Genomic DNA, 26,402 nt, shown 5'->3' on the forward strand with positions numbered 1-26,402 from the left:
TTTGTTCTTCTCTACGAAGATATACATTTTATAATCAATTTCTTTATTATACAGCATAGATATACCATTTACTTATCTAAGAATAAATAAAATTGCGAGTGGAATGTAACACAATTAAATTATTGTAAGACTATTTAAATGTTATAAATTACTACCAAATACGTTACATTTTCCTAATATAATTACATAAAATATGTTTCGATTAGTGCCAAAATTACCTATCTGGAATGAGGAAAATAGAATACGATTATGTTTCCACTAAATTGTAATCAAATTTAATTTATAGTACTTACAATGTTCTCAGTAGTTAGTTTCCACAGACAACAAATGCATTCATAAAAATATAACAAATTATTCTATAACTGTTACATTTCCTTTCGTAGAGATAACTGAATGTTTTTTATTTAAACAGGACTTCAGGAGGCTAACAAAAATATAACAACAAAAATGAAGATGCGTTTGTTTATTATTAACCTTATGTAATATCGTTTCAAAAATTTTCAATTACATTATTATATATAATAAAAATAAAAATAAAATAGAAATAACATAATAATTATAATCGCAATAATTGCAATAATCGCAATAATTATAATTATAACAGTGGTAATAGTAATAGCAATAGCAATAGTAATAGTAGTAGTAGTTGTAGTAGTAGTAGTAGTAGTAGTAGTAGTAGTAGTAGTAGTGGTGGTGGTAGTAGTAGTAGTAGTAGTAGTAGTAGTAGTAGTAGTAGTAGTAGTAGTAGTAGTAGTAGTAGTAGTAGTAGTAGTAGTAGTAGTAGTTATGGTAGTAGTAGTTGTGGTGATGATGGTAGTGGTGATAGTAGTAGGAGTAGTAGTAGTTGTAGTAGTAGTAGTAGTAGTATAGTGACAGTTTAATAGCAGGAATAGTAACAGTAGTAATAGGAGTGATGATGGCGATGGTAATTGTAGTAATAGTAGTAGTAATAGGAATAGCAATAGTAGTGGTAATAACAATAAGAATAATGGTAATAATCATAATAAAGAGAATAATAAAAATATTAATCACATAATCATAATAGTGATAGTAATGATAACGACAGAAGTAATATCAGGATGAATAATAATAAAAATAAAAATAATAACAATAATAATAATAGTAGTAGTAATAATAGCAATAATAATATAATGTAATATAATATAATATGAAAATGTTTACAGGGTAGATACAACTTTTTCTTCATCTTGTATGGAGGCTTGTTAATTTTCATCTTAATAAATTGGTTTTTCTTAATTCAGTTTGTTTTCTGTATTCATTCCTTATATTTTTTATGTCGGTTAGCGTGTGCAATCATCAAACAAGAAACTGAAATGATGGATGTGTACTCATCATTTCTTCTCGTCTACAGACGTACGCACTTTGCATAACAGGCATACATCAGTCGTGTATTATAGTATATTTTCTGAACACAATGTTTTTACACATGACGTTAGGAAACTTATGGTATTTTAATCCAGTCACAATGTGTTTCAAAGAATTTGTTTTAAGATTTACATAAATATAATGTATGGTTTTCAAATCATTTAAGCAATTTAATAATTTGAGTGAAAAAAGCGTAAAGTGAATTTTTTAATAAATACCCTGATAAAGTTGTTTTAATTTTTTTTAGATAGAAACTAATAAAATAACACGTTTTTTTCAAAATATGAAGATATTCTTTATCCCATTATGAAGCAATAAAAAATATACAAAAGTTTCTTAGTGATATATCGACAGCAAATTAATTAAATTTTATTCAATTAAAATTATTTGAAACACGAATCGTGATCGGTTCTTATACTATTTAAATGTATACAACTCTGTTGTTTGCTAATTGGCATAAATACTCTACATTTTGCTTCAATTGTTGAGTGGACAAATTTTTTCGGGGTACAAAAACTATAAGAAACATATACGTTACAAATGGAAAAATATGAAAATATTTTGAAACGTATTCTCTGTGTAAAAAGTTTTATATGAAAAATTAATTGGCGCGTTTGAAATCAATCTATTGTTGTATAATATATGAATTCCACTTTCTAACGAAAATTTATCAATTTCATTTGTTATCCGACATATACTTCTTTTGTTTCACCAATTTTTTTCTTTTTCGAATAATCGACCACCACTCTTCCGAGTATTTTTTAAAGATCTCCATAGTAATTAGTGAAATTGCACACATTTAAAACATTTCCCCTTCTTTTTCATTGTTAATATTGAACGAATTTGAATTTCAATTTTATGTAACGATCATCGCCTTTTTTTACAAGCGGCAACTCTACTAAATTTACTAGTAAGTGATAGGATACAATCAATCACTTTATCTTTTATCTAATCAAAGTAAAGATAATCGTTTTCGTAAAAATTAATAATTGTCAGATGAGAAAATGCTTCGATGATACGTTGGAAAAAACTGCATTGTGCTCAAAAGTCAACCTCTTCTAAATCTTTCCTCGTTTTCTTTTAACGAAAAAAGGACTTAGAAGACGACATTTTCCTATAATACAGTTTCTTGTGCTACAATTTTATCAAAAGTGAACTTTCCTCGTACCAAAATACATAAGTAAAAAAAAAAAAAAAAAAAAAAAGAAAAAAGAGAAAAGAATAGAAGAAGGAGCAGGAATCCTAGTTCTTTGGAGGACTGATGAGCACAATACATAATAACGTGAATTCGGAAGAGGGCATGTGTGGAATCATCACACATTTTGTCTACGTTTATAGAGCGTACTGATTTTTGCCGTTCAACAAGATTATCGAAATGTCAGAAATTGTCATGAAAAATCTTGATTAAATCTGACAAACAATGTTTTCTGTTTGAAAAATCATTCTCTCTCTTTCTCTCTCTCTCTTCCTCATACACATACACGCGCGCGCGCACACACACGCACGCACGCACGCACACACACAGACGCGCGCGCATGCACGCACACACACACATTTTCGTTTTTTCTCGCTTTCCCTCTTCCATACTCTCTTTATAAAGTTATTGAGAGATATCGTCACGGCAAAATGTTTCTCGTTAACATAGAAATTTAAGAATAACTTCATGGTTGTTAGTAATTATAATTTTAGATCGAATTTACACCATTGCGTTTATCATTTCTCATTTATTCCACTTAAAACAGAAATTCGTTATACCTTTTAAAGTTAACATAACATAAGCAATGATCGTCATACATTAGGGCGAAGTAAAAATACTAATATAAATTTTTTAGTACTTGGTAGAAATCTATGAATTCGAACGAATGTCGTTTCGCGAGTCATTACGTCTATCGGCAAATCTTCACAATGCAAATATTTAAAAAATGCAGGATTCTAAGCAGCCTATCTAAACAAGCAATTCTCGAAAATTCAAACATTTCATTCTCTTTCATAAATTCGTATAATAGAAAATAAGGCAATTAATGTAAGTTTGAAATTCTCTTGAGGTGTACAGAAAAAATTTCCTCGAGAAAACGATGCATATTTTAAGTTAAGCTCCTTTCATGTAAATTATAATATTATGAATGAAAAATATTCAAAATCGGTGTTATTAAAAACAAAATATTAAAAACCTGATCAAACAATGTTAAAATTATATAATCACATGCTTCGAATAAGCCGATAAGAAGCTGACATACTGCATACAATAAAATATTAAAGTATCATTTGAATCTATATTTCGTTTCTGTAAAATAATACAAAACGGTCAATAAAATATCGTAAAATAATTTTAAAAATCAACTTGTTTAATGTATATGCCACAACAAAGAATAGAAACATGCAAAATATCTCAAGAATTATTTGTTGCAGTATATGTTATTAATAAGTATCGAAAATTTACATCGTTCGTCGTGTCTTGTTTTATATTATCTTATCGTTATTGACACAATTTGTTTCTATTTAATATTTCGCATTCTGGCATCGAAATTTATATTCCTAGTTGTCGGCACTCTATAACCAAATATGAAAAAATAAGAGAAATTCATTAGAAGGACCATATCGATCGATACAATTATCAGAACTTGAAAATAAATGTGCAAGTGCCAGAAAACGATTATAAACTTATGCTGAAGGTATATTAATATAATATAAATAACGTTACTATTACCAAAGTGAAACGGCAAAAATCAATTACGACTGCCATTGGAAACATATGTATATGAGTACGCGCGTATCGTTTATTATAAAGTATCTAGGTTTTTGTATGATTATATCGATCTTGATCTTATGTGTATACTGCTTTTTAACTTTCTTATTACTGTCTTCTGTATAAATATGTATTGTTGTTAAATCATGCAAACCTCGTTTGTTTAAAGTCCTTCGTCGGTAACAAACTGACGTTTGCAACGTCCTCTTTTCTATTCATCAAAGTAAATAAAAGAGTCGAGTTTACAATGTCAGTGTTTCTCCTCTTTCACACTTAAAAGCTAAATCCTAAAGCTGCACTCTTATCATTTATCTATGTATATTGTACAAATAACTAGCATTTGACGCGACTGTTTGCTAGCAATTACTTGCTAAACCGTTTATATTCGTGACATTGTGTATAAAACTCTATTGGAGTATATGCTTACACTGGTAATTCTTATTTTTCCTTCTGTTTAATGCATTTTTAATAATAGTAATTATCACTTTTTCGCTCTCTAGGCCACACAGTTTGGGTGCCAAAATTTATTAACGACGTTTGCACGCGACTAAAGCATTTGGAGTGTTTGCAGAATCGGGCAGGACCCGAGAGGCCAGCTGGGTTCATCCTCACTAGACCATGTTTGTCTGTCCGTGCTCATAAGCAAAGTATCATAAGCTTCTGTGCCGGACGCGGTATATCCGTGCCCAATGTAAGACCAGTCGGCTTCTTAAGATAGACAAATAAAAAAAACTAAGAAGAGAAAGACAAAATGGAAAAGGGAAGTTTCCCTCATGTTTTCCTTTGCATTCCTTCGTATTTCTATTTTTCAACTGAATATTTCTCATTCTTGTTCTTTTTTTCTTTCTCCCCCCATCTTTTTGTTTTTAAAGAAGCCACTCATATATTTTTAAAATCTCTTTTTTTCATAAACGAACAAAGAATTTCTCGTATGATGAATTACTTTGTTAACCTGTCTTTTATGTTTCGTTTTTGTTTTAAGCTGTTAGTTTGAAGCAATGTATTCTTACTAATGTACTATTATTTTTTTAACACATTTACACAGCAATACTATATTTGTAGTGCTTTTGTCTCAAATTATTTTTCATAACCAATAAAACGACGAAATGCAAAGCAATGCAACGGGGAAGGACTTCAAATTTCCTACTGCCCGTTCTCATTTCCCTCTTTTTCTTTTCTTTTTTTCATAAACAGTATGATAGGTTTTACGGTATCGTCATGAACTTCGTATATACAGTATATATAATCACCTAATATATATTTTTGACGGTACCGCTAACGCGACGATAGTACGTGTAATTGACCATCGCCGTAGTTCCTTTTTATTCTGTTTCGTTTCAGTGAATAGCAACTGGACTCTGCTGGACGCATACTCCAACCATAGGACTGTCTTCCCTTTCTGGGTCTCTTTGTTTGCCGGTTGAGACTGTCGACGGTTGTCTGACTATTCCGTGCGTATCAGTCGTTGAATAACCGTAATTGTAAAAGTTCTGCTGCTGAATCATCGGTGAGGTCATCATCGCAGGCAGATGGGGTATACCAGGGAGAATTAGGCTATTATACGATCCAAGAGAGCTTTGTATTAGGGAACTGTCTACAGATTGCATGGACATCGGGCCGGATGCAGACACCCCAGTGGCCGAAGTTGACGGATAGTTTGTTGTAACAACGCGTCGATTCCCCAAATGACGAGGTGATGACTCGCACTCCATTGGCTGATAGCCACCAGGGAGACTTGATACTTGCATCGGATTGCCACTGTTGTTGCTTCCCTGTCCTGACATGGTTACCAGTCCTGGGACATTAAGAAAACACAACCTTAGATAAACAGTTTAATCATTTTCACGCTAATGCAAAGATCATCCAATGGATTACTATCTCTTACTATAGAATGTCACTATAAGAAAGTTAAAACAAATAAAAAAGTTTTCAAAATACTACGGGGATACATTCCAGGCACTGAACTTAACGTTTCGTTTTCCTCTCGTATAGTCAACAGCTTTGATTTAGATTTCATTGATATCTAAATATACCGATACCGATTGATCAATGATCGATATCTAAGCAATAACCAACTGTTCATCTTTGTTTCGGGTCAATCGAAAACGTAACAAGTTTAAACATATTTTACCAAAATTATGATTCATGTACATAAAAGTAGAAAGACGATTTCTAAGAGTTGTGTCTTTTACGAAATTGTTATCTCATATAATTTCTATTTTATATGAAGTATTCTATAAATACATTTATATTGTCTGTTATTTGCTGGCTATATCAGAATAAATCTGATAAACTTATAAGATAAAAATAAACTTATAAAGTGAAAAAAAAGTAATATGTTCTTTGTGTTTTTAATTACATATTACTATTGTATTAATAATGTTATAACTGCTCTTTATATTAGATTTTATCATTAGATATTGTTACATTTAAAGGACAATTTTAATAACAAGCCGATAAAAAAGCTTTCTTAATGTTATCACATTAATATTTTATGTAATGTATTTTGATTTATGTTACATAAATGGTTAAATAAGTTAGACTAAATTGAAATCAACTAAATATTGTAGTTATTAATTCATCGTAAAGTGCAATTAATTAAAAAAGTATTATTTACACTACTCTTTAAAATCGTCTTCCTTTGTATTCTATGATTCCTTATTATTTAAAAATATGTACTTTTTAGGACACCATATGCGTACATAAAATTACAATTAGTTATACATTAACTATATAAACCATTTTAATGAACATTTAGATAGTCGCTTTCAGGTAAGAATGTACAAGTCAGAAAGAAGAAATCATACTAAAAAAAAGAATGCAATACGATAAATGTGCAGATTATAAATCAATAAAATGTTTACTGCAACAACGGAAGTTAATGTTTCGTACGTTATATGATGAAGATGCACTTCGCATGCTATATGCAAGCGGTTAAAGCATGCATGAAATAAATTACAAGACAATGAAGTAGTTGCTCTACAGAATAAAAACTTAATACAGATATGCAAATTGAATTACTTTTAACAAGAATATGTTCTCTGAAAACGAAAAGATTAATAAAAAATATATATGCAATAAAATATGTCATATATAAATTATTGTTATTTGTTATGCTTGCATTTCTCATAATTGCGGATATAAACATTACAAAGAACATATTCTTAGAATGCTATTTAATATTTACTGCTTTTAAAATCTAATGTATTTCATAATAATATAATAATTTAAATAATAGAATTTATGATAATAAATATAAAACTTATAGGAGTACACTGTATCGAAGAACAGAGACACGGGCAATCAATATGAATCCGTATCTCATATTTAAAAAAATCAGAAGTGCAAGTTCTTTTATTCAAGCAAGCAAGGCTTCGTATATTACATCCGAGGTCAGGATATGATTATCAGGGACATTGTTAGTCTTTTAGCTTGTAGGATTGTTTGTTAGACAGAACTTACTTATGTTAGTAAGTAAGATTAGGGTTGGGGCCTAGGACAGGTCGTCGCCGCCCCGCGGATACGACAGTCATCGAGCCACGTACTGTCCCCCCATCATATCTACGGGCAACAACAAGTATCGTTTAGTTTGCGCAGAAAATAAAATATATCACACAAATATACATTTTATGTTGATATTCATTGATATTATATTATAACTTGTATCTCTACTAAAATGTAATTAATAAAACAGTTCTTCTATTTCAACAAATATTTAATAAATATAAATAATTATACTTTATAAGTGCCAAACTTTTGTTTATTTCATAAATAATTTTTATTTATTATGAAATATGTAACTATATAAGCAAATGTCTTATTTTCTGCACAAATTAAAGCCTGCCTAAATCTTCAATACAATGCCGCAATTCCTTAAAAAGTTCAACACAAGAGAGTCACTGTATTGCTCTAATTCATTAACTTTTAGATATTTATAATATTTCTAAATTATCGTAGAAGCTTGAACTCGATTGGATGTTATATTATAAACACTGAATTAAAAAACATGTTTATATGTATGTTACTTCAATTATATTTTATATATCTATATAAAGAAGTACATTTTAGCTGTATAAGACAAAAGTTGCTATACATTATATAAGAAGCAAGTAGAAACAATCAGACAAATTTTCAATCATAAGATTATACAAATTTTTTTATAAGTTAAAATAATTAAATAACAAAGTTATAAATTTAACGTATAGCGAGAATGTCAACTGTATATTTACTGAAACTGTGTACTTTTTAAGCGATACATAGTCTTTTTGCAACGATTATTTGCATAATTCGTGTAATCATTATACATTTTATATTGTAAACAGCTCGTGCGTCTTTTAAATAAGCAGAAATTTATTACTAGATTTAGATTTATTCTAATTATAGAAATATCAATTGTAACTTTATTTAAAATTGATGTAAAAAAATTAAATTATCCACTTAAAATTTTTTATTTATATATTATCACATGATTTATTTTACCAAAATTTAGTTCATTTTATTTACCAGTGTAGTTTATCTAATTTTATTTTATTTATCAGTGTAGGACAACTTAACGAGTGAAGATGATTAAAAATCTTACTGAAAGTAGAATAATTGTATTATATACAAACTGCTTAAACTATGATTTAAAACCAATGGTAACAGGTAAAAAAAAAATACCAGATTTAAAGGAAAACATCTTTATCCTTCACGCGTGTAAAACGACCCAGTAAGCAAAAAATGCTGCTTTAGGCATTATGAAGTTTTAGTAACTTACCATGATCTTGGCTCATCGATACCACTGCCGGGCTCGTGTTAGCACTGTTGGCAGCAGCAATATTTGTGTTGGTCCCCTCGTCGGCTGTACGCTTAAAGAAATTGTGCTGAAGTGCATAATATGGTGTCACTCTTGTTTTCGGATCAAAGTCTAACATTCGCAGGATCAAGTCTTTGAATTTGAGGTAATCGGAAATTGAATGACCAGGTTCACCTATCCTTCTACCACCAGGGCCTCCGCTTTCGACACCTAAGATATCATGTAAGCGTCTTGTACCAGGAGGTTTGTACTTTTTACCATCCTTTGACTTTTTCAGCACATACGAGCCATCCGTGGGGACTTTGTCAAAGTATTTCCGCGCTTTATGCGCTTGGTCCAATATATGTTTCGGTGGCATTCCTAGTACTTCTACGATTTTATTCATTTGATCGACCTATGAAACAGAAAAATGAATAATAAATGAAAAATGCTTACTTTTCAATAAGAAATACGTACATTATAATGTTGCAATGAAAAACAATTATATATTGTAAATTAGATGATTATATATTAAATATATTATAATACACGAAATAAATTAATACTAAAATACTCTGTAATAAAATTACATCATAGGTGAGAGTTCAAGTATAAGTTAATAATTCTTACCTCATTGGCCCCACTGAACAGAGGTTCTCCTGTATGCATTTCAACTAAAATACATCCTAGACTCCACATGTCTATCGCAAGGTCATAAGGTATTCCTAATAAGACTTCAGGAGACCGGTAAAACCTGGATTGAATATACTGGTATATCTGTGAGTAATATTAATAACAATTAGTTTCTGGATATTATCAAATTATGGTATGCCGTTAGATATTCACCCTTTGTCCAAGTTGACATGAACTACCAAAATCCACTATTTTTATCGCACTTCGTTTGGGATTGCACAAAAGTATGTTTTCAGGTTTCAGATCACAGTGAATGATGTTCAATTCCGGTGTAGACAGGAACAAAAGGGCAGTACACAGTTGCTGTGCAAACTTCCTTGTTAAGTTCAACGACACTCCTCGAAAATTCGTATTTCTAAGTAGATCATATAGATTATACGATAACAGTTCAAATACCAGACATAAATGATTCCGCCACATAAAATGCCTTTTTAGTTTAACTGTAATTAAAAAATTTTAATTACGAAGTAATTATAAATAATTTGATTTAAGCAGTACGTATATATATATATATGTATCTAATTATAAGATACAATAACTAACCTATATAATATTTGTTGTCGGTATCCGCCCTGTTCATCATTTCTAATAGCCTCACTTCGATTTGCGCTTGATTTAGAAAAGGTTTTTTGTTCTTGATAATTTTTATTGCCACTTGCGTTTGTTCTTCATGATCAAACGCTTTTACTACTTGGCCAAAACTGCCTTTACCTATAAAATGCAAATATTTCATGTCATAAAAATTATATTTATCATACTTTACTACTCATATAAAGATATATATTAAAGATTGTATTTTTTGTAAGACCAGATTTTGTAAGATTGTAAGACTGGAAACAGTCTTTTTAAAAGATATACATAGTTAAATATTACTAAATGTATTACAGGTAAAATAGAGAGAAATATGTCTCAGAAATATTTAAAATACTCATATTTAAGAAGATAAACATTAAAAAAATGATTAAAAGCATTAATATTTACAATGGTAAATATAATGTAATAAAACAATAAGTTTATCCAAATAAATTCTAAAATTAGTTGTAGGATTGTATTATAATTACAAATAATATTGCTGAAAATGGCACATATATTAAGAATAAGTCAATGATTTTTGTAAATTTAACTTTGCATAAAAGAATACACTTATATATAACCACATTGAGAATTTTCTACATTTATCTATTAGCTATAGGTATTTAGCATTATGAGAATATCTTTTACATTGTTTTCCCTCTTCTGCCATTTTACTTAAGAAGGTTACTTTTCTCAGAGATACTTTGTACATTATTTTTCATATAACACTCTTTTGTAATTTTTCCAATCCCGTTGTTATATAACATTAATTACGGATTCCTCGTTATAAATGACTCATATTCAATAGAATAGAACATAGCCGAGCATCTTTATAGTCTAGAGCACTATTACCTATTAGCGAATCGATCTCATAACGATCGAGGAACTTTTCCCCATTCTTGATAATATAATCATGATTATCGTCATCCCAACCATCGTTGTACAATTTTCTTTCTTTTTTATGGGAACCATCTTCTCCTTGCATCTGTTGCGCCCTTCTCTTTTTCTTAGCATAATAAACCTATGAAAAAAACGAACAAATTAATGAAGCAGAAAATTATATACTACAGGTTATAAAATATTACATTACACAATATAAACTATTAACAAATTTTTTAAATATTATACGAATATCTTATTTTATAATAATTTGATTATTAAACAGACTCAGAATTCAAATAAAAATTATTAGTTTTCAAATAAATGCAAGTATTATAACATATTTTATGCATAACGTATTTTCATTTCATTTTCAAATGCTTTTGTTGGTTTTTCCATCCTTTCTCATACATAGATTAGTTAGTATTCAATTTTTTCTAATGGTAGAATGGATTAAGCAAAAAATAAAATGAACAAAACGTGGAGTTAGTCAAATCCAAGTAAAGATAAAATAAGGATAAAGGAATTGAAAGACATAACTTGTAAGTGACAAGATATAATTAAGGAAGACAAAATTATTTTATAAAAATAAGTGCAAGATAAACATTCATAAAGACTTATTGTATGAATATTATTATAAAAAGAATTTAAAAATTTGAAGAAGCACAGAACACTGATTTAATTTTTCTGCACTTTTTATTCATTAATGCATTTAACAGATTTCGTTTATCAATATTTTATATCACAATAGTATTTTTAATGATAAAGGCAGCAACAAAGAAATAAGCTATACAAAATAAAGATAAAAAGTTAGTAGTTGAGTTAAATGTAAGGTTTGTCAAAAAAATAAATATATATGTTTAGCATCGAAGAAAAGTAGAAGTATAAAACACTATAGTAATATTGTATTGCATATGATACTATTATATTATTCCGCTATGCTATCATATTATTGTAAATTATCATTTAATAGATTAATTGGGTAAGTATTTAATATAATAATCAATAAATTATTGATAGAATGAAAAATTTCCGATGAACTTGATTGAAGACATAGAAGAATGAAGAAAGAGAAAAATAGAATCTTGGACTGTCTTTAGAAGAATGTAGGATGTTCTCGTATTTTTTTTTTTTTTTTTTTTTTTTTTGCAATGATATAGAAAATATTTGAGAATTTTGAAGACACTATAATTTTTATTATAAGAGATACATATAAATCGCAAGTTATTATTTGTTTTCCATCCAAAATTAAATGATTACTTGCTCATAACATTTTCATTAATCTACTCAGTGATGTACGATCTTGTTTATATTAATATAAATTATACAAAAATGTTTACATATTATAAAAATATAAATTAAAACTGTTTTAGGTTCTAGATGTTTACAAATCATTTGCTATTATTTCTTTTATAAAAGAAAAAAACAATGAGAAGTATTACTATAGATTACCAACGAAGCCATTAATTATGTCTTTATGTTTAGCAAAAGAATGAACAGCTAGGAGAGAAAAGAAGGTGAATAAATAAGTATGTAGGTGAGTAAGTATGTAGTTAAAGAAGTTACGTGCGTAGATGAGACAAAGCAGAGGAAGAGGTGGGTATACTGTGAAAGACGTGGAGGAAGATGGATAAGAAAGGAAGGGATACGATAAAGATAACCAATTAATTTGCACATAATATTAAAGGCAAATATATTTGAATATTGATTATTTGTGCTCTAAACACACCGAGTAAATCTAATGTAAACGAAAGACTATTGACCAGAGGTGAGTAACAATTATTTATTATAAAAATCATTTATCGACATAATTTCTATCCAATACTGAATTTTTTACTATTATTATTGAAAATCGAAACAAAGGAAACAGAATACGTATTTTAATTGCCCATTTGTAAATTTTGTATTCTTAGCCTTCTGCTTTTTTACTACTTTAGCTACGTCAATAATTATTTAATAGTAATATTTCATAATGTTTAATTATTGTGAAAATCAGTAGCATGTTATGTTTGATGTGACAAATTTTCAAACTATTCTTTTGTGAATCAAAGTCAAGATCCAAGGATAGTATAATTTTATAATTTTATCAAAAGAATAACAGTAAACAGACTTGAACAGAAGAATGATAAATGATTTGTTAAATGAAAAGTATCTTTCACCTCGTTGATGTGCTTGTAAGTTTTGATGAGATCTACACTGAGTTTCCTAAGAGGTGCCGTAGCTGGATCTCGAAACCTATGGGGTATCCTAGCTTGCATAGCGTGTATATCCGCGGGGGTTTCTTGCGGAACCCCACCAGTACCGCCACCGGTACCGGCACCCCCACATACTGTAGGAGGTAATGGCTCCTCAGCTACTAGACGACCGTAAAGGGGCGCGCCGCCGCCTCCACCACCGCCACCGCCTGCACCCGCCCTTCCGCTTACTGAAAATTAAACATTACCAAATTAATACTAATTATTAATACATTTATCGTCAGTGATTAGTTTACTTATTACTTTAAGCTATCAATTGACATAGCTATATAACTTGCCTTAATATTTTTACTACTTTAATTGGCAGGAAATAAATATTAAAGTATTTAATTTCTTAATTACTGAATAATTTTGCGAGTCATTCATTGAATGATGAATACTAATTCCTCTAGTTATAAATTAAAATTATCTAAATGAGATAATTCGAATCTGATCGTCGACGATCATAATTTAGAATTAAAATGTAAACAGATCAAGCAGCATTTACGTTACAATGAAATTAATTTCTCATGATTGTATCTACTCCCTTCTTTTAAGACCTAAGGTATAAATTATCAATTTTAAAATCTTCTTTTGATATTAAAATCGTTGGTATTTAATTAGAATTTGATACTAAAGACGAAAGTTCACTTAAAAGTAGTTTAGTCACGGTATACACAGATCGTATGTACAATGTTACAGTACATGTGATTGAGAATCCACGCAACGAGGTCACGAAGACTGACATAGGTCGTGCGATAACTAGCACGCATTCCGCTTCATTCATGTTTCTTGATATAGACTGACTTTCACCCATATACAACCATTCTCTAAAACTGCCCCCAGAGAGTATTCGTAAATGTACACCACCTAGTCTTTCTCAAGTAGCTACGACCAGTCACAATCTTTGTTGAATAAATGAGATATTTTGTGATAACTATCATGTAAAAATTGCATTCTATATTACATGACAATTTTCTGAGATCATTTTATAAACAAGTAATAGTGTAAGAGATGAAAAGAAATATTTTTATGATTACAAGTCATTAGATGAAAGAAAAAGAGTACTTTGTTACAATTTATTTGTTATTAAAAGATGTATGTAATTTGCGAAACAAGATAAAGTGCATCAATGCATCGTACAACATTGGCAGAAACTATCAAAAATGTAATTAACAGAACTATTGCTAATGAAAATTACATTAAATATAATACGTAGCCTTAGTATAAAACATACTAGTAATTACAGTGTTACGAAATGTTCAAACTATTTCTTCCATTCTTGACCTTACATAACTTTGAAGGTCATAATAGATCATATATTTAGTTGAATCCGGGTTAATACCACATGTTATTAACTTAAATAAAAATAAAATAATAATTTAATCAAAAAAGCTTGTGAAAATATATTTTTTCCATTTTTAAATAAAGTTATTGATCAATTGTTTACAAATTAACGGTAATAAATTATATATTATTAAGTAATTGACCTTTTATGGTATCTATTCATAGTAGAATTTTTAATAATATTTAATAGATCAATATAGAGCGAATTATAAAAGTTTCGAAATAATAAAACAATTTGAACGATGTCTCTCCGTTTCATTGCTTCAATTGAGCTTACCGGGTGGCTCGCGTATTTATCGCAGCCCCACGTGTTGAGAATCTCTGTGTAAGGGTCGAATCGTGTTCTGTTACCGATGACGACGATGACGACGATAACAACAATGACGATAACAACGACAACGATGACGACGACGATGACGACAACGACGACGATGACGACAACGACGACGATGACGACAACGACGACGACGACGACAACGACAACAACAACGACGACAACGACGACAACGACGACAACGACGACAACGACGACGACAACGACGACAACGACGACAACGACGACGACAACGACGACAACGACGACAACGACGACGACAACGACGACAACGACGACGACAACGACGACGACAACGACGATGTAACACAACTGCTTGTTCGGTACGAGTGTTAAGGAAGCACGTGCTATCTTTGACCCGATTTAATCGTAATCTTTTGATCTTAATATTTAATGCTTCCAAAATATTAAATGTATTATTGTGATAAAGGTAACTTATTGTTTCGCTAATTTGCTTCTTCGAACGTGCTCAAATATAAAAATTGTACGTTCGAAGTACATTATGTATATTATTTCGAATTTCTCAATTGATAATTGTGAGAGATAATTCGATAATTAAATCAGAAACTTAAAGAACATAATTCAAAGAACTTACTTTACTTTCTTTCCTTAATAAACTCCTTCCCTACATTCAATTTTATTTAAAATATTCATCTTAATGTTTGTATAAGTTTATATTACATTAATTTATAAATAACCTAGTAAATGAGCAAACGCAAACTTTGATCTATCATATTTAAAATCACTAGCGCAGTTTTAATGTACGTACAAACTATTCGGTATTACGTACACACTATTATACTTCACGCTAATATTGAAACAACATAGGTAAATATGCTTATTGGACTCAGCCAACATATTTTCATGAACATAATACATATGTATATCTTTTTATTGAGTAACTGCTTTAGAGTAGGCGATAACCCTCTTATAAAAACTGAAGGATGCATTACAGGCGAAATATAAGCATCGCCAAGTTCGAAAGAAGTTTTGACATAGATGTAAGATGTAAAAGGTATGATCGATTACAAAATAAGATATAAGAAATCATAATCGGTCATTGACGTCTGACAAACGACCATCTCTTTCGAATAGGTTGAACAAAATGTTGATAACTTCTGCGCAATTTTTCTATGATATTATTAATTTTATAATAATATCATTTGTTCATAAAGAGTTGAGATGTAATCAAATTAATAATAGCTACTATACGATCGATTAATTTTGCGATTAATTTTCAATTGGATCGTAAATGATCTATATTAGTTTGGATTCAGTTACTTTATTTAAAAGTACTTTATTTATTCTATATGCTATATTTTGCATGATAAAAATCATAAAAAGCATTTATTACATAAGACACAGAATAGAAATTAAAGTGAAATGTCTTAATATTATTCCAAATCTATCTCAAACCTTTATTATCATCTATGATCCAAAGATGCCAGATGATTAAGAAATGAAAGTATATGTATTCCGTTAAAATGAATAATAATGAAAACGCCCTTCTTTTTATTACAGTGATTTAATAATTCAAAAATTTGAATTATTAGGTTATGAATTATATAAAAAAATCTGAGTATACTAAGCAGATAAAAATTAAATTTAGAAAAGCAAACAAAAATGATTACTATTCTTTGAACAATAGTGATTTTAGTCATATTAATGATCTAGATACATTTAAAGGTATTTAGGGAATTAAATAATACAAATAGCATAAATAGTGTACACGTTACGATATTTATCAAACACTGTAGTTCGAAGATTTAATTTCTCTTCGTTTTATATCCATAGAAACGAAGTTTTTATAATATTTAGAAAAGAAAAAATAAGAGTATGCACATGAAATTGTAAATGAGATGCAAAATGTTATGATATCCATAAACCGAGCGAATATTTTAAAAGTTAATTTATTTTGCGAACTTTAAATGTTTCCAACGTAAATGATAATATTTAAATAATATTAATGTAGCATAATTGATACATTACGAATACAATTATTAAATTGTATTGCACAATATTGTGTGTGTGTGTGTGTGTGTGTGTGTGTGTGTGTGTGTGTGTGTGTGTGTGTGTGTATACATGGGGCAACACAGTAGTTATAAATTCTGCTGTACTGTTATCGTAAAAAACAAATAAGTTTCCTGTATTAAAATATATTGCGGAAACGGTACCGCTGCACAGATAATTGCATCGTTAGCGCACCGTTTCACTATAAGCATTCTTCAATGAGAGACATGTTTGTGTAAGACTATAAGGCTTTTTATAAATGGATGAATTTCTTATTACGTAAAATGCAGGTAAATGATCTTGTTGGAGATTAATTCCCTTAAAAATGAGAGCGGAATATCTACATTTAAAATTGTGCTTTCATTAAAAGATATTTCATATATCGTAATTAATATTCTTATTCTTATAATTAACTCTTTCTATAGAATACTAAAACTTTTTGTAATTAAGTAAGTATTTTGATTTCCCCTTAACTTTGAACTTCCCTTTAACTCTTTCCTTTATGATTTTTTGTGCACATATACATCAGCGATCACTGCGTGATCACTATTGTCACATATATGTGTGCATCAATATACACTGTTTTCCCTGTTAACAATATAGTTGTATTGAAAGTTGTTTGAAGCAAAAAATTGAAATATTATAAGCAATTTACATTCGATAATTAAGTCTTGCTATTTTGAATTAAAATCAGAGTTTAAATCGATCTTTAATATAGAAGTGTAACCTTCTGTCTTTGCTCAATCTGATTGATAATTGGTATCACGAGTATTACTCGATATTATAAAGCAAAAAAGCGAAATCCTTTTTTGTGTGTTATCCACTTCTCAACTATAATAAAATAATGAATAAACAAATGTAATAAGGTTCACAATTTAAGATAACAGCTAAAAATGGAAAAAATCTATTTTGTATATTTGAAGTTTAAAAGATGAGATAGTTTTGCAATTATTAAAATAAAAGTTATAAAATCTAGATTTTAATCTCTACACACCATATATATTTTTAAAATATGCAACCTGTTTTGCTGTCCGGATATATGTATGTCTACGCGTGTTTTGTCTCATACACACACTTCTACAAAACTATACAGATCGTAGAAAAGTACATTTACCGACTAAATACAAACTGCGAAAGTAAAATACTTCCACCACCACTGAATGTCATTTTACTTTTCTCTCTTCTAGAACACTGCATTTGTATTTTGACAACGAATCGGCATCAAGATTGTCACACCTAAAATAAGCATAAAATGACGAAAAGAAAGAGATACGTGAAGGTGGGCGAAATGTTTTCCAGAATGCAGAATACAAGCGAAAAAGAACAGTATAGATAAAAGAAAAGAAATAGAAATATATCGAACCTGTTAGGAACAAAATAAAAAATCAATTTTTGCACAGCTCCTCCGAGAGATTACAATAAAAACAATGCGTATACCTGTGAAAACATAAAGGTTAGCAAAAGATAAACAAAAATGGTAAAAGGAACAGATTGAAATGAAATAAAAATGAGAAACGAAAAGAGGAGAAAGAAAAAAGTAGTTTTGGATAATCGTTTGGCAAGGAACGACGGAAAAGAATAACGCGGAGAGCGAGGCGACGCAGGATCTCTGTCCTGTAGGATGACAGCGCACGGAAAGAGCTCGACCGGAGGAAGGAGATGGGAGAGTAGAGAAAACAGAAGAGAGGATAAGGGCAGCCAGCATAGCAACAGAAAGACAGCTTCAAAACGAACAGTTGAGCGCTTCTGGTGCTGTTGCCGATGGTGTTGCTCGCTCTTGCTGTTACCGTTACTGACTACGGAGCTCTGCCTGTACGATCTGCATGGAAAGAGAAAAGGAATGGGAGAGGGAAACGAGAAAGTTGGGGCGCGCGCGCGCGTCCACGAGCGCACGCTGCCGCGTGTATATGTGAATGAGATAGGGGGTGAGCACGATAGCAAAAGAGGAGAGTCGCGTATTGATCGTGTCGCACGGGGGTGGAGTAACCGCCGACCGACTGGCTGGTCTGTCTTCTATACCGGCGCGTGTTGCGTCCAAAGAATGAGACGGAAAATGTGAAAAGAGAGCGAGTAGCCCTTCGAGAACAGGGCCTCCGTCTGTATATCAACACCATAGGCTATAATAGAAAGTATCGAGGACGACCGAGAGAAAGACAGTGCGTCGCCTTGAAATCAGGTGACCGCGACTTCTATCAGTTATTCATTTTACTTCTCCTTTTGATGCTGGTTTTTTACCTTGTATTTCCATACGAACAAATGAGAGAGTATATTACGCATCGATTGCTATCAGATCCCCCCATCTGCTTCTTTCACGAATCAACAATGGATACACGAGCGGAACCAGTTAATTGGATAATCAAGTTCGATATTTCTTGACTTAACTGGAAGAAAAACAATGTGAAATGATACGTTGGTATCGTTCATCCAAACTTATTTACGTCTGCTACCTGTCGCTCGCAGGCTTCACGTACTTCTGTACTTTATGTATTTACGAGGTTGCATATAATCATATCCTTATAGTTCTGCTTAAGTTATATGGTGTATGTATTTGCGACACATTCGAGAACTTTAATATTAAAGGTTTTATTTCAATATGTATGATATTTCAAATTTCCTAATACATTGCAATATTTCGAATTAATGTATCTATATTTCATCATTTAATTTTCGATGCAAAAATAGATATGTGATACTGTTAAATTTAATTATTACACATACATATTATTAACTCAATATATATCATCCATGTAATCATTTATTTTAAAAGACACATAACACATTAAGATTTAACGAGAATTACGCTTTATCTAGTATATGTTTCAAATATAGCTAATAAATACATAAATTTAATATATATTTCTGACTTTATCTCCTTCACTTTATTATGTTCTCTTATTCATGTCTACGTATATAATATTCATCATAAATCTCCTGAGTTATTTAATATTTTTACACAGAAATTTGCCTATGCTACAGAATGGTACTATATGTAATATGTAATAACAAAATTAAAGTTCAAATAATGTTAAATGAAGGCAGAAACGAATAACAATAAGTTTTGCATGCAACATATTTGATGATATAGTTAAAGTATCTGTCAATGAGTACGTGATTAAGACTCATGCATATAAGCTTTTATTAATTACATTAGAGAATAATAATAAAAGCTTAAACAGAAACATTGAAGATGATAATGATAATTTTCTCTTTTATTTAATGAATTAATATGTACTTTATATAAAGTGAATAAATTTTTATAGTATTGTCAAAAATATATAAAATCTATATTCAAGGCAAAATCCAATTACTTTATTAAATGCATTTGTTATTACTAATTTCAACTTGATTACCCTTACTTGATTACATTCTCATATATTAAATATATTGTTTTTTTTAAATAAAAATTCTGACAAATTCTGTCCCTTCCAACCGCGATTAAATAAATAAAATGATTGTTAGACTTAGATCCTCGTTTCAAATGTTTTCGAAAAATGATTATCAATATAACTTATGTTGCAGATACTCAAGATTTATGTTCTATCATATTAATTGTTTGAAAGCAAAAGTAATTCTTAAAAAATAAGTCAATTTTTTTCAGACGCCATCAGATATCAATATAAGTATCGTACATTGATTATTAGTTTAAAGATTAATTACTACAATGAATTCGCATTAGATCATACAATAAACTAATTCCTATAGATCACATTTAATCATTATTAATCTACATAAATCTTATACTTTGCTCTTTAACAAAATGAGTTTACGCAATTGTACTTTTATATAAAAATAAACACCGATTCTTTACCTTTATGTAACATGATTATGTATATCGAATTTCAATCAAACCTGACCGATACTACAAACAAAACGTAATTGACGTATGAACAATACACTTCCAGTTATATGTAGATTATTTTCTTGACAAATTTTGAAAATTTGTTATAGTCACCTTATTCAGCTCACAGCAGCAGTATCTATTGCGTATTGAGAAAGGGCAGGACAGCACCTCTCCCTCTCTTGCTATATTAATTATTAGCATGTTTCCTATCATCAAAAAATTATAAGAGATGTGTTATATGTTACCGATTCATATTCTCAGTTACACAGCGTTTGTTACAGAATTTGCGATGGTAGATCAAACAACTCCTAGAATATTTGCAAAATCTATTCACATAAACTACAAATTAAAATTAAATACGATAATAATATCCGCACAATATCGTATAACAAATATCACTACTGTTAATTCATAGATTTTTAATTCATATTACATTATAAATCCTCAAAATACGTCTTTCTATAACATATATGTACTATCTATATATCTTTCAATCCTTATATTAAAATATTTTACATAATGCGGAAAATATTGCATGAATTTAACCATATTTTGATTAGACTCTAGAATATAATTCTAGTATACAAAATACAAAATAATATCGTCATTCTTTAATTACGAAGATCACGGAAGAAAGAGAATATATATCGTGATACTTTACGCGTAAAATGTTCTCCAATATTGTTTGTTATCTTCGTAGATATTCTAGTTCTTCGGAAAATTTCTTATACCTCCAAATTTCCATTTAAAAAATAATACGGTTGGTTTTCATTCGACAGGTTCAACTCTTGCCAGTGTCGGTTCTTTAATCAGAAGATATAAAATGAAGTTAAAAGTAGAAGAAAGCGAAAACACAAAGACATGATGCTAGAGGGATAGAGTGCCAAGTCGAAAATATATATCAGTCAGTAGCCGGCCGGACAGTCTAGTCAAAGTCTTTGAATTTTTCGAGAGTCGCCGAGTTCAAAAATGGATCTCACTATACTATTGCCAACGTTACCTCACCACTTATAAATTCGACTTTCTCTTTTCTCATTCACAATGTATATATCTATTGTGAACAGGGTAAAGTTGTCACCCCTAATGCGAATTTTTACAAAAACTAAACGGCACTCGTTTGTCCACGATTTGTTCACATTTGTTCAACTAAAATTCTCGTTGGTCCACTTTTCAAAAAAAGTTATCAGTTTTTTTAAATTTCCATTGGATGATAAATCTTTTTTGAGAGATGGATATTCTAGGTAGTCAAACGTGAACAAATCGTGGATAAACGAATGCCATTTGGGTTTTATGAAACTTCGCATTTGGGGGTGCCAACTTCATACTCCTTTTTTTAATTTGGCGATAACTTTTTTTTGAAGGATGAACAAACTAAAATTTTCTTGTCACTTTGTTATACAGATTTTCGTTAAAACAATTTTTCATTACAAGCGAAAGAATGAATCACTAATTTAAAAAGTTTGAAATACACGTGCTGATTAAAGCTTTAATATTGCCTTATATGCAAAGTAAATCCAGTGAAAATTATCATTCGGAATGTCGATTTAGAAGAATATAAGAAAACAAAAAACAAAATTTTGGAGTAAATTTCAATTCATTTAATTAAGGTGAATTTCTATCTACGCATATTACGCCAATACAATTTAAGATCAAACACATCGTATTATTCTTTATGATTTTTCTAAATAAATTGTACAAAATTGCAATATATTTTCAATTAAAAATTCTCAGATTACAATAAATATCGAAAATTTTCTTAATCAATTTTATCAAACATAGTTATTTCGAAAGACTTCTATGTATTATTAAAACTATGTATTATTAACTAAAATTTTACAAGGATTTTGATTTATATATAAATCATAATTATGAATATAAAATTAATATAAAGTACTATAATGATATTCAATACGAAAAAAATTTTAGAGAAATTATTACTACTTAAAATAAATTATATTTTCATAAATTGCAAAAATATTATACAGTTACAGGATAAAACAACAGGCCACCTGAATTACTATTGATAGTAGAAAAATATACACCAAATCTTTGTTCTTGCTTGGTTTCGAGATAGACATAATTTGATATTAATGGATTTTTTCATAATTGTAGGTATAAAAGGAATATTAAGGTCAATATCACTTTTTTATATGGGATGATATGTTTTTCACATACTTTCTGATACAGTATTTTAGATAGAAGAACCTATGTGTTTAAATAGAATAACCTATAGTTGAAAATCATTAAAGATTCTTTAAGATCAACTAGAACGAAAAATAAATTGCTTTAAGATACCAATCGAATACTTTCGTGTCTTCACGTGTATCCATGAATGTTATTATCAATATATTAACTTGAGATATGGTACCGACTAAAATGCGGAGTTTTGTAGTACACAATTTTCCAAAATGCGTTATACAAAAACGTGAAAAGTAAATATGGTTTATATTTATGATGAATGTCGTAAAGTTATGAAACAGACAGTGCGTTTGTCTACTGAAAGATTTCTCGATCGTGTCAGATCCTTACGTTTCGCCTTTTCAAGCGTTATAGAAATTTTTCATGAAATCGAAAGCGTGGGTAACAGAAGACGCAGCAAACGACTTATGATAGAAGCGCTATAAACATTTTAGCAGCTGTAACACGAAATCCACATGTTAGTATAATATAAGTAGAAGGCGAAAATGGAAACAGTTGACGAAGTAATATTTTGTAAGATACTTCATTTCAATTTTCACCTTTTCCACATTTCACTTCGCTAACAGTTAAGTAAAAATGATTTTCAAACTCATTTAGAATTATGCGAATAGGGCTTGTGAAAACTGCAAAACGATAATACACATTTGACTAAAATTTTGTTTATGGACGAAGCCACACTTACACGGAGAAATTAATCGTCATGACATACACTATTGGTCAATAGATAATCCACGGTGGCTAAGAGAAGTGGACAGGCAAAGATCTTGGTCTGCATATGTCTGCTGAGAACTTGTTAGTAATTAAATAATTGGTCCATATTCTATAGATAGAACATTAAATAGTCCTAATACGGGTGAACCTTAACAATCTTTTCGTCAGAATTATTATAAGGACATACTTATTACAAGAGCAGGATCATTTCACTCAATATACGACAATCCAGCAAGATAGATATCCTGCTCATTCTGCACGGAATGTTACGAAATTTTTGAACGAACAAATGGCTCGCACGGTCCCTTTTGACTTAACAGCTTTAGATTTTTATTTGTGAGACTAATTAAGCGAGTACAACAAGAATATAGTAACATACCAATAATCAAAGACTACATAAAAGAGCATATAAGATGAACTTGCTCTGCGATTGATTCAAATGAAATTCGTCATGTGTTATCTGCATTGCAACGTTTTAGAGCATATATCGATGATCAAGGTCATCACTTTGAACACTTGTACATACTAGCAATGTAAATCGCCGAAGTGTTTGATCAGTGTCTTGAAGTAATTTATTTCCAATCCAACCTATCCTTGAACAACCTCGAACGACCTTGACTTATAGTTACATTTATCTTAAAATTACTCTATCAAGAGATAAGTAAAAAAATTTACCATTTCATTAAAAAAAGTGAAGCTGCCCTTGATATTTTTTTATATCTCCATCTATGAAAAAGCTATTAACATCAGGTCATGCTCCCTCAAAACCAAGAAAGTTTGGTCTAATGCATTTTTTTCTACTAGATAGTTATCCAAATCGTTCGTTTTAGATATCCCTATATAAAATCAAATATGAATTTCATGTTGAATACAATATTAAATATTTGGTCAAAATATTATCAAACCGAAACTTGGACTGTGAATAATAATCTACCCCCTAAACGGTGATAGCGAAAGAGTTCATTTGTTTACTCAATTGGAAGAACTAACGCTTCTATAAATGTACATTATTTTTATATACAGCAGATCTTTGAATAGGGATTGCGAAAGTGACAATAAAAGTTTGGAATGCTAATAACGCCAATAATCTATTGTCGATCAGAATCCTTATTTCGTGTACTATTGTATACATCATTATTAATCTGTATTTATTGCAAGAAAATTTTCTTAAGGGAAGATCAAAATAAATAGAATCTATCGTAAATTTTCTGCTAAACGCAGAGACTGTACTATACATGTAATGTATAACACATCTCTTATGATTTTTTGGTAGCAACGGACATATGAATGATTGCTACAACGAATAAAAAAGACTTATTCTGTCGTTTCTTCGATAAACAGAGCTATGACGCTATGTTATGACGAGCTGAATAAACTAATTCGAAATAAACAGACGTCCAATTCAAAATTTTTAAACACAGAAATCCACGTTGTACAAAAGTCAACTGCGCGTAGATTTTAAATATTTCCTACCGTGTAAGGCTATAACCTAACTCTAATGTTCTTGTCTAAAGTATAGATATTTCTCAAATATACATAAATCGTATGTTATTGCCATTATAAATGATAATTACATATTAGTTAAAATTTTCTTATAGAAATTATTTCAATATAATATTCGACTTTATCATTGTATTTAAATGCGAACAGTGAAACATACTCCAAAAAATAAAACGATACACGTCATTTACGATACAATAATCAGGTACACTAGAATGTAAATACATGAATGTATGAATCTTCATGAAAATTTCATCGCATGTTAATTATACTAACTAGAACGTATTTTGTACTTAGCATCCATCATGAATTTAAATAAAAGGAAAGACAGAAGTGCAACTTTAAAAATTTAAATCATCGATTAACATTTCTAATAGACCTGTAACATTTTAAGTATTTGTTATTATTATTATTTATTTCATTTAAAGTTGCATCGACTACCAAGGATAAGTTTTTGTTATCATTTTAAAATGTAATAAATTAAAATCTTAGTGAATCTTGTAATAGAATGGCACTGCTGCGAAGCAACACGTGTTTATACGTACAAGAACTACTGACTTCTCAAGTCATGTCCTGTTATAAGATATCAATATTTTACATTTTCATATAACACATAAACTATCATTGTTATTCAATGTATCGTAATATAGATATAATATATCAAAAGAAGAAAACATTAATTGTAATAAAATTTTATAGTAGTTAATAGACATTCGAAATATCCATAATTTCTGATAAATGTAAAACAGAAGTAACACAAAAATTCAGTTTACGTAAATTGTATTCGAACTATAGATAAATAAATCAATGTCCATCAAATTGATATTCCTGAAAGAGATTTACAGATCTAAAGGATGAAAGAAGGAAAAAAGAAGAATATCATAATTTTGGTGTGTATACTTACATTGTTGCTTATGTCTCGATTCCATAAGGATCATTTGTTCGTGTTTGTGCCATGCAGCATCAGTAGTGTCTGTTCCCGCCATACCCCTCGCACCTGCGGAGGGTGGTTGGACACCCCCACGGCCCCCACCGCCTCCGCCCCCGCCGCTTCCATACTCCATACCAGCGGCACCCTTACCCTTCCCTCCCTCCCACCCTTTCACTTCTGCCCCCGGCAGTCTTCAGACGCTCACAACATGGGGCACGCCAGCCCTCTCAATACCGCTTCAGAG

General features: G+C 30.0%; 1 protein-coding gene across 4 annotated transcripts; it reads right to left on the reverse strand.

Moving 5' to 3' along the window:
* Positions 1 to 639: 639 nt before the first annotated feature.
* LOC132908187 (serine/threonine-protein kinase minibrain) lies at positions 640 to 26,306 on the reverse strand. 4 transcript variants are annotated; one of them, XR_009658328.1, is made up of 9 exons: positions 26,132 to 26,306; positions 13,211 to 13,476; positions 11,025 to 11,193; positions 10,143 to 10,310; positions 9,753 to 10,039; positions 9,537 to 9,683; positions 8,889 to 9,321; positions 5,383 to 5,927; positions 640 to 4,840 (listed from the first exon to the last, which is right to left on the reverse strand). XR_009658328.1 is itself a non-coding variant. In XM_060961954.1 (9 exons), the coding sequence occupies exons 3-9, from the start codon at positions 13,307 to 13,309 to the stop codon at positions 5,470 to 5,472; spliced, it is 1,761 nt and encodes a 586-aa protein (XP_060817937.1). In that variant the 5' UTR covers positions 13,310 to 13,476; positions 18,091 to 18,212; positions 18,340 to 18,747; the 3' UTR covers positions 640 to 5,469. The 4 variants fall into 4 exon arrangements, 3 of the variants coding, with proteins under 3 accessions (XP_060817937.1, XP_060817934.1, XP_060817936.1); XM_060961954.1 differs by lacking the exon at positions 26,132 to 26,306 and adding exons at positions 18,091 to 18,212; positions 18,340 to 18,747 and having other exon boundaries at positions 640 to 5,927; XM_060961951.1 differs by having other exon boundaries at positions 640 to 5,927.
* Positions 26,307 to 26,402: the final 96 nt, after the last annotated feature.

Source organism: Bombus pascuorum, chromosome 6 (genome assembly GCF_905332965.1).
Source record: "Bombus pascuorum chromosome 6, iyBomPasc1.1, whole genome shotgun sequence".
NCBI classification, from domain to species: Eukaryota; Metazoa; Arthropoda; class Insecta; order Hymenoptera; family Apidae; genus Bombus; species Bombus pascuorum.

What these genes read in the sequence shown, in the direction of transcription:
- LOC132908187 (XM_060961951.1), bottom strand. Translation starts at nt 26,291, where the DNA reads ATGGAGTATGGAAGCGGCGGGGGCGGAGGCGGTGGGGGCCGTGGGGGT. An exon ending in CATGTCAACTTGGACAAAGG is followed by an intron (nt 9,684 to 9,752) that starts GTGAATATCTAA and finishes TATTACTCACAG; the next exon opens with ATATACCAGTATATTCAATC. An exon ending in TGTTCAGTGGGGCCAATGAG is followed by an intron (nt 9,322 to 9,536) that starts GTAAGAATTATT and finishes TCTGTTTCATAG; the next exon opens with GTCGATCAAATGAATAAAAT.